This window comes from Ptychodera flava, chromosome 11, assembly GCF_041260155.1.
Source record: "Ptychodera flava strain L36383 chromosome 11, AS_Pfla_20210202, whole genome shotgun sequence".
Taxonomy (NCBI): Eukaryota; Metazoa; Hemichordata; class Enteropneusta; family Ptychoderidae; genus Ptychodera; species Ptychodera flava.
In genome coordinates this window covers 36068480-36084521 of record NC_091938.1, presented here as the reverse complement: position 1 = coordinate 36084521, position 16042 = coordinate 36068480, and the positions used below count along the sequence as shown (strand labels likewise).

Here is a 16042-nt window from a genome sequence, read left to right as displayed (position 1 = left end):
AATTAAAGACAACAGCAGAGAGTCTACTTAAACATCACATTAGGCAATCAAGTTTCCCAACCTGCTTTAATTGGACAGAGGGTAACACATCTAATGAAGAGACTGCAAAATTCATTTTCTACTGAACTTTAGTGATCTGAACATTGATCTATCTTTTATTTCTCTGTTTTACAATAAGAATGCAACAAATGTGTCATTATTTACTATGTATCAATAACTTTCTTATGAAAATACAAAATGAACTGGTGAAATTCAAATTTTCATCAGTGTATTGAAACCAGCATACAAAGTATGACTCAATCATTTGATAAGATCATGAAATAGCAATGTATACTAATAAAGCTTATACGTAACGATATAAAGTTCCAGCAATGTCAGAATACATGTACACTCAATTGTTGATTTATTGTTACTAATACTTTCAGAGCAATACAATATGAACATCATATCTTCTGCCATTCAGATTTTGAAAAAATCATTATCAGTCTGGGTCATTTCCAAAATTGGCAATGCTAAACCATAATATTTCCACGATTGCCAAGTCACCGACCGGATTACGTCATTGATAACACAGTTGTCAGTGCAGGTTCGCCAGCATTGTATGAATCACTATCAGCTACTTTTGGCCTTCACTTAGGCTGTAAAATCCAAAACTTCGCATTACTTTCATTTAGAACATAATCCTATGTTCTACAAGAACACACTGACAAACAATAAGATCATCAATACAGCAACCAAATCATTTCAAAAACCCCTTTCCTTATTTCCTTCATCTCTCTAGCTGCCATCTCTGATATAAATGGGGTTTTCTGAACAACCTGTGTGGGTGTGTGATCTATATTTTGCAGGACTTCAGGCTGGGGTCCGGCATCACAGCAATATATGTGTAAGCCAGACTGAAAATGGTACACAATTTAAATTTGAAAGTATGTGTTGACAGAGTGGCCACTTAACTGTTTGAGATTATGACAGAATACGGTGTGATTAATTGTTATTTCACAAACAAAATCCCTATTCCCATGAAAAGTGCAATGCTACTGTACTCGTCCGAGTATATAGCCCCTGCTTGTGTATAAGCCCCCCCTACTGATTTCAGAGGATTTTAGAAAATGCATTACATCCTCGTATAAGCCCCTACCCTAGTGTGACTCAAATACAGAAAGGTAAGGAGAGTATATTTGGTCATTAAACTTGGTAATATTACTTTTAGATAATAAAGAAACTATTAAAAGATGTTAAAACAATGGGAAACTGGAGTTCCCTTGACAGCAGCGTAAGGAAAATGACACGTTTTCCCAGTACTATCTTGATTTTTTTACCCTGCTCACCCCCGTGTCCAATATACAAATTTGTATATTTCACAAACATTTTACAGTACTGGAAAAGCATTAATTTTCACTGTGATAGGTATTCAATCTTTACACATATATCTAATAGTATTCCATATCAAAGAGCCATTTATTGAACCTTTCAGAATCATCTTCATTTAGCAGAAACACATTTTGATGCAATTCATATTTAACTTGATGATAGTGAAGAAATGTTCGCATGATTCTTGTATTATACAAGAATGGAAAATTACATTCCTTATATCTCTCATATGATTTAATTATTCTTCTGAGAATATAAAGAATTCACCATATCTATCTACTTCAATGTCTATTCCCTTGAGGTGAAGGAAGTAAACAAAACAGAGATTTCTGCTGTCCACATGAAGAAATGTTTGGTCATCAAAAGCTTGGCTACCAACCTAAAAAAAAGAAAACAAATGAGACTTTCAGCGTCAAAGGAGGTAGATGCAATTTGATCATGAATTGTTAACTCCCACATCAGATGTTGAACATTTTGTGAAGAAATGTTTTAAATTTGGAAAGGATGCATTGCAGTTTGGAATCAAATCCAGTGATATCTTTTTTTCAATGGTCATTTTCAGAATTGCAATCAAGACAAAGTCCAGCTTGTAATTTATTTTAATGTGTGGATTATAATATAACGTACCTCCAGTCTTTTGGCGGCATTATTGTTAATTATAGCACTGGTTTCAACAATGCCACACATAAGGCAGTGTCCATGTTATGACCAGCTTTCAAGGCAGTGGAAAGGTGGTTTGTCATATAACCCCGTCTTACCCTCCAACCCTCTGCACTGCTTTGACCACTGTTGGGAAATCTTTTGCAATGAAGAAATCTACTATTTGTCTGAGGCCAAATTTTCTACCTTCGCTAAGAAGATGACCATCTGCATTTTCTGCCAAATGTAATCACTCTTCACTTTGTCAAAAGTACTTTAATGATTTTCCAGTTCTATTTTACCCTATGCCTTGAAGAGTTCTCTCCGTGTATATGGATCAGCAGACTTCTCTTGATAAGCTCAAATACCTCAGCTTGCTTTATTTCTGTAGCAATATTTCAGAAATCTTGGCTTACATTGTTTGACATTGGCATAAGTCATAGTGCATTTGACTGAATATGTTTCTTTCTTGAAAGCTCATCTGCTGTTTTCCGCAATCCACATGTTTTATCATAGCGATTGTCAGTTATGTTTTCTGGTACAGTGCATTAAGTATAATGAACACAAAAACAATTATATCCAGACTTTTTTGGTGGTTGTCTTATTGGGACATCCCTCCTTGTGAGATAAACTTCGAGAAAACAGACTAGAACACACAACAAGACCAGTGTTGTCCTTAGAAGCCGGGTGCCGGGTAAATAACCCGGCTGTTTTGCATTTTTTCCCGGCTACTTTTAACGTCATTAGATTATTTTATAGACCTGTAATTTCGGGATTGCACTGCCAGCTGTTAGACGGCACACGCGTACGATAAGCAGTTTCGCGACCCCTTTCCCCGCATGGAACTGCACAAACATAAAACAGTTTCTAAATACCCGTTTGTGGCTTTTTGAGCCCGATCTTTTATTTGTTAAATAGTGTGATTGGCTGATGGACGCGCCTATGGTGCTGTCTTTGTTACGAGCAGTGTAATTGGTTTGATTAGTATGAAGGTCATCTTAGGTCATGATTTTTAACGATGGCGTCAAAAAGAAATGTGGCGTCGGCCACTGGCACCTTGCTGATGGAATATTTTACCCGAAGAAAGCCCGTTCGAAAGGTATACTTCATTCCAAAAATATATTTAGTTTATATATGAAAAACTTCAATTTCGCTGAATTTGTGAGAAAAAAAGCGCCGAAAAGATGTGATTTTGATCGACGATTGCTAGTTTTCCGCTGCCGCGCTGGCTGCCAACGTCACGGTCACTACGAGTATGATCTTCTCAACAAATCAAGTTATTCTCAGAGCAATACCAACGCATTTTCTAGATTTAAAAAAATGAGCTAGAACTGATTTTTTTTTAGAAGCAACTGTTTATTTGAATGGGTATTTTTTTTCATTGATTATTTTTACGTACTAGAATCCACGGTGACAGGCATGTGTGTTGCCGACCGGCGCATCATCGTCACGGGCTCACGGCACAGTCCCTTGGTGGGCTATTCAGCTCTGGGACTATTCGCCCGACTATTGCTTAAGACAACAGGACAAAAGTCTTGGAATCCGGCATGGGTTCAATGGCACTGCGCTTCTCCATGTTCTCCATGTTGGGTTGCCCGAGAGTGTTTTTCGATAGACCCTCTGAATCATTTTTTTCACGGACTCGTGGAGCAAATTTGAAAGAAAATAGAGTTGTTTCCTTCCGACACCTTGCTGCATATCTGCTTGATCAAATTTGGGGACAGCGAGACGCGATGATCGTGCGCGGTTTGCATTTAATTTGTTGCAACATTTCTGTCAATCACTCACTTTGTGTCATAAGTTTCAGAAACTATCGCTAGCCTGAAAATTAGCAACTGACATGGTAACGTGCCTCTGACTCGACGATGCCGATTTTTCAGACTACACTCAGAGAATCCGAAACTTTCCACATAAAATGAGTGATTGACAGAAATGTTGCAACAAATTTATTGTTAAGCAGGCACTCATCTCGTCTTTTTGTCGCCTAACAAGTCGCGGAGAGTGCTTTCGCAACCGTTTGCGTATAGAAAACTCATAATAATGAAAAAATGCGTAGAGACTCAATCCAATGCGTAATATTATTACGCATTGGATCGACTCTCTACGCATTTTTTCATTGTTATGAGTTTTCTAGATACGCATTTTTTTCGTAAATGCGAACACTGTTAGAGTGAATTATCTTACCGATGTTTTTCTTAAGAAAAGCGAATGTGTTTTGATTAGAATAGAATGAGTTAGATGGTTTGGGGAAACTACTATGTGGTAATGAAGAATATGAAATGAGAAATGAAATGAGCAAACAGCGGGTGATTTAAGATCAAATGTTACATCTTCACTGCAAATAAAATCATAAGTGTTTCATAAATAATACAAACAAAACAAAATCATGTTTGTTTGTTTTGTTGTATGTGAGCCATGTCTTAGACACACAACAAAAGTACTGTTTCAGTCTCAGCTAAATGTCACCTCAGATGCCACCAGAGAACACCATTTCCTCTCCAAAATTTCATTTTTCGCCTTGCGAAAGGGGGGACACCCCCCTCTTGCGCTCTCCCCCCTCGTTCGCTACGCTCACTCGCCGCTCGGTCGCTTCGCTTACTTGCAGTCCACCCGTCTACTTTCTTAAATTACCCGGCTACTTTTAAATATAAGGACAACACTGCAAGACTGCACACAATCTAATCATTTAAGTTTTTCAAAGCATGTAATCTATCAATCACGCAATTAACTGCTATATAACAACACAATTCATACAGAGACTAACACCTAAAAAAAATAATAGACTTTTCTAAGCAGACAGGATAAATATATAGGATAATATGTATATCACACTGAGATATAAATAACAGCTGACTGGAGCTCTGTGAAAGATGTAATCACTCCTGAGTGTTTATCATAAGTAATACAATATGATTCGCTTCATGATTTTAAATGCTTTGAACTTTGCTAGCAGAGCAATGTCGTCAGCGAATGCTAGAGCAGGAACGATACCGTCTTTACCGGCTGTAAACCGATACCCCAAACCACTATCCTCGAGTCATCTGAGCAGTGAGTCCATGCAGAGATTGAATAGCCACGTACTCAACGGGTCCCCTTGTTTGACACCTTTCAGGATAGATATTTCTGCAGTGTTGTCCATTTTATCCAGAATTCGGTACTACCTTGATACATATGTCATCCACTAGCCGGCCTACCCTTACGAAAAAGTCCTATAGGACCCAAGTGGGATTGACCGTGGTCCAATAGGAGTACCACAGAATGGTGTAGGACCATTACAGTGATTGGGAAGTCGACGCGCCCTGCGCCATAGTCGCATTCTACGGAAAATGGCGCATTAAAATTTGCTTTATTGGCGCCTTAGAGCGCATTGTGGCTTGTTTTAGAATTTTACACATTGGTGGTCAATCAAATTGCAAGTGCCCGGGGTTACGTTCGCTCCGTACGATCCATGGCTCGATCGAACGTGTTTTAGTCAGCTGCTCTATGATAATACAAGTCCTTGTTGTAATGCAAATCCTTGTTGTAATGCAAATTAAAATTATTTATATACCGTTTCGAGGCTCCTCATGCTCTAAGAGTGCACAGTTTACGCGTAACCTTTTACCGGGTAGAGTGAAACCGTTCAAGCCAATAAGAAATATCATACGTAATCGAACTAATTATATATTCAAATTATTTGTTCTTGTTTATCTCAATTCAACGACAGAGCATGGTGATCCAATCGTACGTGCGTGGACGCATACACAATGGTCATGAACGTGCTAGAATCCACGCACGAAGTACAGATTTAATTTTACTGTCATATTTTGCCATGATTACATTTGTATGCAAAAATTGCTAGGAACACAACATCGCAATTTCGTATCAGAAACTGAATAACGCGATCGCGGGCAACTGGACAGTGATTCATGAATTCCAACCGGCCATTATAACGTATCCAGATTCAAGATCAAACTTCGTTTTGTACTTCAACAGACGTACACGAAATGGAAAATGGAAAACTATCTATATACAAATGTATTGGTAAAATGAAAGAATAGCGCTATTAACTGAATAAAAATACTGACAAATATTATTATCTCTCTTATTGCCGTGAGCTAGATTTTCGCATCATTTTTTCCGTAAATCTGTATCAATGATGAATAAATCTTTTGACAGGTACGTGTGCGCTGCTATAAACAAAAACAAAAACACACGAAAACGATACAATGTTACCGATCACAAAATTTCGTCATTTCCTTTGAGCGTGACGCATGTACGGAGTTGGCGTCCTCGTGTTTCTTTGAAAATATACCAAAATCATGCCGCCGAAAAAAAACTAAGACGAGATCCAAAGCAGCCGAGATTGAGTTTTACTCCAACAGTGCCTGTTACTCCTGATGGTGAGACCGATAAAAATGCAACAACAGGCGATCAAGTGGAGGCAAATGCTTCATCGGACACCCCCAAAACAAGGCGTAAACCTCAAGGAAGTTGGCTTAAACTGTGGCCGTGGCTTACTTTTATCGAAGGTAAAATGTTTTGTAAGGTTTGCCTTCAAAACAAAAAAAATAACTCATTCACCTCAGGCTGCGAGACGTATAGAACGTCCTCTATGTCACGACATGAAGAGACCGATGACCATAAAAACTGTGTAGCCGTAAAACCCCTTGAAAGTAACATGAATGTTGCTATGAAAAGGGCACATGAAGAGCAAGATAAAGCGATTGTGAAAGCCTTGAAAATGGTGTATTGGCTTGCAAGTGAGAACCTTCCATTGAGTAAATATGAGAGTCAAATGGATTTGATGAAAGAACTTGAAGTACCTGGACTGAATAATTTAACAGTAGGTAGTGAAAAGAGAATCAAATATAGTTCATACCATACTGCTAATGAACTACTTGAAGCGATAAATGATACCATTGATGATGAGGTAAATTCTGAGATAGCTGAATCACCATTTATTTCAATATTGTGTGATGAAAGTACTGACATAGTGAATACTCAAAGGATGACTGTAAATGCACGCATCTTAAACCAAAGTCTGGAGAGGCCAAAAGTGTGTTTCTTCAAGATATTGAGTATGAAGATGGCAGTGGTCAAGGACTGCATGGAGAAATTATTAAAGTACTTCAAAAGAGAAGTATCTCTGTAGAAAAGGTAGTAGGATTGGGAACAGACGGTGCATCAGTGATGACAGGCCTGGATAAAGGGTACATGGTCGTTTGAAGCAGTTAAACCCTCACATCTTAAATATTCACTGCCTAGCACATAGATTGGCATGTACATCTCAAGCTGCAACTGGAATCCCACTACATAAGAAATACCAGGAGTGGCTGACACAGTTATTCTATTCTTCAAAAGATCTCCAAAACGTGAAAAACAACTACACAAAATCCAGGATATTCTTGACCACCCTAAGCTCAAATACAGGGAAGTTCATGCTGTAAGGTGGCTATCCTTTTATGAGGCTCTGGAGGCTGTGTATAGAACAATTGATCCCTTGATGACCTACCTGCATAGTCAGTCTGCACAGAAGGACCCAGCTGCAAAGGGACTTCTAAAATACATGGCTACAACCCAGTTCATATTTATCACCTACCTGATGATGGATGTAATCCCAGTTGTATCAAAACTATGCCTAGATTTTCAAAGTGACAGCCTGGATGTTGCAAAAGCCAAGGTATGCCAATGCTATTTATCTCCAACACACACACACACACACACACACACACACACACACACACACACACACATCTTTTTAATACATTTCAAACGCTGATCTGTTTTCACTGTAAATTTGTGTTGCCTTTATGGCAAGTTTCCATAATCCTGCAGTATAAATACTAACCTTATGAGAGAAGATTGACTTCCATGTGTCAGCTTTCATATTGATCAATCATCATTGCTTTGCTAATTTCATTTTCTGTTTCAGGTATCCCTAGATCTTTGCATTGCTGACCTTGAGGCCTATAAACAGGGGACTACCCAGTTTCAAACACATGTGGACAAGTTTGAGTCTGTTGTCCAAAGGACTGAGGATGGCCATTATGAGTACAGTGGACACCGTTTACAGCCCACCAACTGTAACCTGACTGCCCTGAAGAGCACCTTTGTAAACAAGCTGATATCAAATATCAGAAGCAGGTCAGTCAATTTAAATGTCATATTTTCATATTTCTTTCTCGTTTTGTCATATATCATGTGAAGATACAGCATCCATTAGTGCTATCCATTCATCATTTGATAAACACAAATAAGGATTGAAAGCTTTAAGCATTAAATTCATACAGTGTTTTTTGTATGCTCAAAACTTTTTTGGAATTTTTTTACAACTTATTTATACTGTCTCCGTTCAGATTCCCTGAGAAGGGCATACTTGATGCCTTCTACATCCTTGCTATGAGGACCATACGGTTTGAGTCTGATGTAAACAGCTATGGGGCTGAGGAGATAGAGACCCTTCTTAACTTCTATGGTGAAAAACAGGTAAATAATTGATGCTAAAGTGAAAATAATCATTTGATTTATTGAAATATTTAAGACACAAATTTCATTTAAATTCATTGAAGAAAAAGTAATCTACAAATTGCTATTTATCAAAGTCTTACTTTTAGAATTAAGACTCAAGAAAAATTAATGTCATGATATTAACCAGTATTCTACCGGTATTTTATTTCAGACACACAAAGGCACACAATCTGACCCACTGTTACAGAAGAATCTGATCAGGACCCAGTGGTTACAGGCAAAGTTAATTGTCAAGTCAGCCAAGTATCCAGTTGACAACATGGCAAATTTGTGGACATTACTTCATCAACACCATGCTGAGGAAATACCAGAATTAATAAAATTGGCCCAGATTGCACTAGTTCTGCCACTTCATACCGCTGGGTGTGAGAGGGTGTTCAGCCAACAAAACATAATACTAACTAAACTTAGGAACAGGCTGTCACCACAGCACTGTGATAGACTGCTACGAGTCCGACTTCAGGGCAGAGGCCTGAAAGCTCATGACTTCGAGGGGTCTCTGAAGAAATTTCATGATAAAAAGAGAATGATAAAAACATCTGTTAAATAATAAATTTGAGTGAGCGAAAGGTACTAAATAAAGATCTAGTGATTAATGTATTCTTTTGAAGTACGTGTGTTTGCATTGCAGTCAAATATAATCATACTGTGGGCCCATAAAAATTTTTGGATGGCCCATTGAAATTGAAAATGGCCCATTCAATTTTTTTGGAAGGGGCCATTTTACACATTGGTGTTTTTGGACTTCCCAATCACTGCCATTGCAAATTCTTCTTTGCTCCCTATCGAACGTTGAAACACTCGGTATATAGCTTGTCTTCTTAGCGTCTGAATGTGTAAAATGCAAATTGTTATTGTTTACATTTTAATTCTAGTCCAGACCAGAATTCATTTCTCAACAATAACAATGTCTACATATGTACAGGCTGAGTTCAATGGAACATTCTAATGTCCCAATTGGATTATCATAGGACTGTCTAATAGGACATATTATTATTAGACTACCATAGGACTGTCTAATAGGACATGTCAAATGTTCCTATTGGACTACTATGGGACAGTCTCGTAGAACAGGTGTGGCATTCCTATTGGACTACTATGGGACAGTCTCATAGGACAGGTGTCGCATTCCTATTGGACTACTATGGGACTGTCTCATAGGACAGGTGTCGCATTCCAATCGGACTATTATGGGACTGTCTCATAGGACAGGTGTCGCATTCCTATTGGACTACTATGGGACTGTCTCATAGGACATTGTCTCAAAATACTATTGGACAATCCTATCAGACTGATTCCTATTGGAGTCTCATAGGACTTTTTTGTAAGGGTATGATCTCCGGTGTGCCGTGCCTCTGCAGAGCAACACTGATATGATTGTGAGAGACCGTATCAAAGGCCTTTGCGATGTCGAGAAAGGCTACCGCGATGACATTGTGGCATTTCCCCCGTTGATCAGACCCTTACAAAAAAGTCCTATTGGACACCAGTAGGAATTAGTCCAACAGGACCCCTATAGGACTGTCCAATAGTATTTTGAGACAATTTCCTATGAGACGGTCCTATAGTAGTCCAATAGGAACACATCACCTGTCCTATCAGACGGTCCCATAGTAGTCCAATAGGAACGCATCACCTGTCCTATCAGACGGTCCCATAGGGATGCGCACATGTCCTATCCCTTACCGAAATGATACCCATTTACATTGTGTTTCTTACTTGTAAGAAACATGTGTCATATACATGTTACCTACAGGTTTCAAAACATGTGTCTGACCATATTGATTTTAACTTTCCGTTATGTATTGACAACATGAACAATACATGTTAGAAGCATGTATGGCTTGAAATCCAGGCAGCTACACCCAAAATCTGTGCTGTTCAATGCAACATGTTTGTCACATGAACACAACACATCTCTGACATGTTGGCAATCAAGAATCTATCCTCTTCCATGAAGGTCCCTCAAGGGCACAAGAGCTCCTGGAAAATCTTTCCCGGAGAGCCCAGGATTAGATTTTCTGGAAAGATTAACAGGTAAGCTGCCACTCTGCCTGGCAATTACCTGCCTCTCTGCTGGGCAGATTTCCTAATGCTGTGCTTTATAAAATCAACCTACCTTCTGCACTCTGAATTATAGTCACCCCAACAACTTGAAACTTTTTTATCAGTGCTGCTGAGAAACTGCCATCACCTTACCACTTCAGAACACTCTTCTGCACAAACAAAAATAATGCGAGAGCTAAAAAATTTGGTAGGAATAAAATTTAATCCACCAGACTTTAAAAGCCGATCAACATAATCAACATCAAACTGTTAAGTTGAAAAAATGTTCAAGTGTCCATAAAGTCAAGAACTTCATATTGCCATGACCATGAGCTCTTTTTAAAAGCCTAAGCTGTGATTGTCTGTTATGGTTTCAGTTATTGCTTGACCTGTCATCTTGAGGTTGTCCTGTGCATAAGCTGGAAAAAATAAAAAACATCAAGTAAGATATAAAGCTTATTAAGTTTATAACAAAAATATGTAATATATTAGAATTGCTAAAAGCTGACAATTTTGACTCTTTCAACAGCTATCAAACATTGAAGAATGAAATTTGCATGTAGTCAGAAAATAAAGAAACTATTATATACCCTCAATTTGCGAATGATCCAATGTGATTTGTTGTACAAGTATCAATCTGTTCATATTGCAAATACCTTCAAACTAGTATATCCATAGACAGTAGAATCAATGACATAAAACAAAATTTATTTTTTCAGATGATTTATCCCGCGGGAAAAAATGTTGATTTCCCTCTTTATTAAGTCAATGAATCTTTAAAGTTATTCATGTACGGAATAAGACAGAAACGTTGCCATAAAAATTGATCTGTACTTGATCTTAATGTATATATGCCAGAACATTTTATCCAAGTATGTTATTACTTAATTTAAATTTCATGAGTCAATATTGTATGATTTGCAAAGGTTCAGCGAAGTAAATGTTTATTGGTATAATTCAATTAAAATTATACACAGTCTACTATGTAACGTCCACTCATTTGATTGAGTACACTTCATTGCATATGTACATGAACGTTCTCAAGTCAAATTGGAACGCAGCAAAGGAAAAGGTAGGTTTTGTATTAAAGGCGAGTTAACCAAAGAGATTGTTAATATTTGTTTTTGGTCACTTATTCAAGAATTGCCATTTTTACCATTTATAACTTGATAATTTTTACAAAAATGGATAAAAATAGTGGCAGAAGTTGCATTTTGGCTTCATGAAATTAATTTATTTTGAATGATGAGAAAAATAGACCAAGCTTGGCGCTTTTACCAAATGATATGGCAGGGTGCATCTTCTGATTAGTATGGCATTGTCCACTCTCTCACATTCATGCAAGGCTGTCAGTATTTGCATAGTACATGTGGTAAATGAAATGAAAAGTGACCCAGCAGGGACTTGCACAGAAGCCGCAAACTGAGGAATTTACTTTTTGGTAATGAGGATCAGTCATACAAATGATGCAGCCAGAGAAATGCAATTTTGGGGGTTAGAAGTTGTGACTCACCCCAATATACAAATAATAAACAAAAATAATTAAAAATAATCGTATAGTGGGGTGAGTCACAATTTCAAATCAAAAAAATACAGAATAGTTATGTAAATACACAAAGCCTGGTGAAAACGTGAATAACAATGCCATACCCATTTGAAGATGGTCCCTGCCATATGACCTGATGAAAGCACCAATCTCCAAGCTGCCAAGACTTGGCAGCTTTTCCCATGATGAAGCCATTTTCCCATGATAAATGCAACTTCTGCCAAAGATTTTATCTTATTTGTAAAGATCTGCGCAAGTTATAAATGGCTTTTCCGGAATAATTGACATTCAAGCGAGAACATATGTAAATATCACCCCTGGAAAACTCCCTCTTTAAGCCAAGCTCAAGTTGCACAGACTCACTGAGAGTACTATTCATTTAGGAATCCTAAGGTTGAATTTTACTTACCATTTAATGCTTCAAGGTTATGGGTCAGTCTTTGATACCCAGCTCGTAGTTGTTTACTTTTGTGAAACAAAGCTCTGTTTGAGAAAAAAGATGAAGTACATTATTATAAACACATGATTAGTAATAGTGCCATTTGATGTTTATATTCTGCTCCCCACAGAATCCTTAAAAGTACAGTGCATTGTTTGAAAACATGTCCTTCACACGTGTAATCACTATTGTTACTGTTGATAAATGAAATCTGTCCAGTTATACATTAGTATACTGAAATAATTTGCTTGCTCTGATGAAATATTTCGTCTACAAAAAAACTATCATCTATCTGTGCTCTCGCTCTCGCTCATAACGTTCATAAATTAAGAACAAATATAAAAAATTACGGGAAAAGTAAATGCATGATTGGCCATTTACAATTTCGTTATTTTTGTAGCCTGATTTATTGTTAAGTTTATGAATTCTCAGGAAATATTCTGTCATATCTTGTCTTTCAAAAACTACTCTGCCCCTATCATCAGCCTTTGATAGCCAGCTTTGGAATTTGACTTGTGCCTACATGAGCAGTGAAGTCACGCCAAGTGAATAATTATCAAATTTCAAAGCAATCGGATTTACGGTTTCAGAGGAGAAGGCAATTTTTGACGGATGACAGATGGACAGATGACAACTGAGAAAGTAGCCTGTTTGATAAACTCTTAATCCTAGACAGCAGAGCAAATAAAATAAGAGAAATTGCCAAAAATACAAATAAATATCACCACAATTTTAATAAATCTGACAGAGGTCAACCCAAGGATCATGATAAATTTTCAAAACAAAATGATTTTTTGACTAAAAACGCTAAAAATTGCCCTCAAGTTACAACCATAGAAAAATTAACAACAATTCTTGGCTTGGCTGTCTGACTGAATTCAATTTTGCCAATGCATTTTATAACAACACAGAAATACAAATGATTTAGCCACAGTAGCCCTGCGTACAGGTCTGTGTGTTCTCGGCGTTATACGGCTTCCACCACAGCCTTGCAATGGAGATAACTGGGGCTGATCAACTGCAACGAAAACACGGTCTTTTTTGCCGAAATTCTGCTCTATCTGGGGAAAATCCTTTCCCTGCCTACCTTTACCTCCTAACCGACCCAAGAAAAGATGCGATGAACTTCTCCTAACGTCCAAAGCCGTTCGTTTTCTGAAACATAACGTACTTGACAGGTTGTTTACCACTTTGCCCACGGAGGTCGCCATTTGAATCTCGCTGCAAGAACACAGTTATCTCCATAGACCGTTGCAGGGCTGTGGCTGTGGCCGTACAACGCCAGGAAAACACAGACCTGTCCGCAGGGCTAAAGCTACACTTACCCTGAGTAATGTAGATGGCATCAAGGGTGGTTTTGTCATCATTCTGCTGCCATTACATGGCAACATTTGAATTCGTGTCAACCACTGGTGGTACAAACATGCACTATTTGCAGTGACGCCGTGTCGAGTTCGCCAGTCTTCCAGGACATGCAGAGGAATCCGCTACAATGGTATTTTACAGACTCAACTCATTTTCTGACGTCTGAATCGTTCTCACAACACACCAAAGTCATGATTTCTTGTGTAAAAATGACAGCGATTTCACAGCAACGGAGCTGACACCGGCAGCTGCTACCTGTCGACGTGGCAGCCGGCCTTGAACAGTTCAAATTGACGTTCAAACTGATCAAGCCTCGTTCTGGTTCATAACGGAAGTCAAGCGTCGACCCCGTTTTACTTGCGATCAGAAGATTTGATTTGCTGGGATTTTTTGGCAACTAATTGAAATTTCTGTGCACACAATTTATACGACAATTACGGTTACGATTCTTTGTTTAGAACAAAAGCGTTTTTAAGGTGTTCATTTAATGACCTCTGACATCACATGACTTACCTTTGACACGGAGTCAGCTGTGTATACCCTTGATAGACTCATTCAATCGCCCAGAGCTGTACTTAGACTCTCCACAGTCGCTGTGCCTTGTTTTGTGCGCGCCCACGATGGGCCTGCATTCGAAGGCTACGCTGTGCAGCTGTGAGCACGCGCTGCCAGACACAGCGACTGTCGGTTCTTGCAAGTATATGAATATTCATAAGGGTAGTGACGTCAAAAGAAACACCTATCTAACTGGGCGGAGAGAATATATACTAGTAGCTGGTAGACTTATATACGTGGTATGTTTTTATTTTTCATTTTTCATTTTATTTGGCTATGCTACTTGTCATTTTTGTTTTGATTAACGGATGTGTGGGGTTCTATAAAGTACCCGGATCAGGCAGAAATCCGACCGGTCGCTTGCAAGAACGTCCAGACCCTGGGATTCGCGTCGCGTCTCTGAAGGGTGCGCGTGTTCCAACAGGAAAGAACGCGAATCGCAGGGTCTCTGCCAGACTAAGTTGAACGATAAGCATGGAGTAAGTACAAATCTAATGTATTTCGTGCGTCCATCCTTGAAATATTTCGTGAAAGTTACTCAAGATGCTTTTAAAGACTACTAGAAACTAATTCTTCGTTAAGGGAATATAATTTAAGCAAACTTTAGTTTTGCAGCGAGGCATTCTTGTAAACCCGGAAGTAAGCCCCCTCTTTCTACCTCCATGCTATAACGTAGAGTGACCGTGGCTCTATCGACGACTGAATATCACTACTGAAACTCAATTTGTTTGTGTCGTAGGGCTGACAATTAACCACATGGTATTTTCGACTCTGACAGTAACTGCTTTCAAGTCACTCGATGTTGAAAACAAAAACCAAATCTACATGAAGATCTTATTGGTCCAGTGCTCGTGAATATGTGTCGTAAATTTAAACAATGAATGTTTACAAACAAAGATGACATTTTTTGTTACCACTCAAAATTATCAATGTTATGTGATTTAATTTTGGTCAAACTTTGGTCAAATTATTGTTTTCACCAAAACTTCTTGCCTTGTAGCTTTGATATTTGGTATGTGGGTTAATGGGATAATAAAAATGTGATGAGTTTTCAAACGATGACGAAATCTACAGTTTTGTAATTTGGGGAATTTTTTACAATTTTTTCGTCGAAAAAGGGTTTCTCAAAAATTGCGAGTCTGATAGCTATGATATTTGGTATGCAGGTTACTACAGATAAGATGTGCTTTATTTCATAAAAAACTAAGTCAGCAATATGCATATATTAAACATATTTATCTCATGTAAAGAGTGCATGACCTGAAATCTGCTCTCACACTTACCCATTTCAAACATGAATGCAAAAAAATAACATGTATGGTATATGTATACACAGCACCAACAGAAGTGTCCCTTGGCTTAAACACTTCAGTAGCTATTTGTAAACACCTTTTAGGCATATTGATTTCCAACTATCATGAACTGTTTATGAATCTGGCATGCTAGAAGCTAGTTTTCACTTTGTCATTTCGGTAAGGGATGAGACTGTAGTAGTCCAATAGGAACGGTACACATGTCCTATTAGACTGTCCCATAGTAGTCCAATAGGAATGGTACACATGTCCTATTAG

At 38.2% G+C, this 16042-nt stretch overlaps 1 protein-coding gene and 1 long non-coding RNA gene across 2 annotated transcripts; one reads left to right on the top strand and one right to left on the bottom strand.

Annotated features, from left to right (window-relative positions):
• The first annotated feature begins 6670 nt into the window (after window positions 1-6670).
• LOC139144517 (E3 SUMO-protein ligase KIAA1586-like) lies at window positions 6671-9300 on the top strand. The gene is made up of 6 exons (XM_070715214.1): window positions 6671-6922; window positions 7033-7202; window positions 7354-7672; window positions 7925-8136; window positions 8349-8478; window positions 8672-9300. Exons 1-6 carry the CDS (start codon window positions 6671-6673, stop codon window positions 9068-9070), a joined length of 1482 nt encoding a protein of 493 aa, XP_070571315.1. The 3' UTR covers window positions 9071-9300.
• Window positions 9301-10770: 1470 nt separating this feature from the next.
• LOC139144173 (uncharacterized) lies at window positions 10771-14218 on the bottom strand. The gene is made up of 3 exons (XR_011554776.1): window positions 13877-14218; window positions 12522-12595; window positions 10771-10985 (listed from the first exon to the last, which is right to left on the bottom strand). It is a non-coding gene; the product is annotated as an uncharacterized lncRNA (long non-coding RNA).
• Between the last annotated feature and the right edge of the window lie 1824 nt (window positions 14219-16042).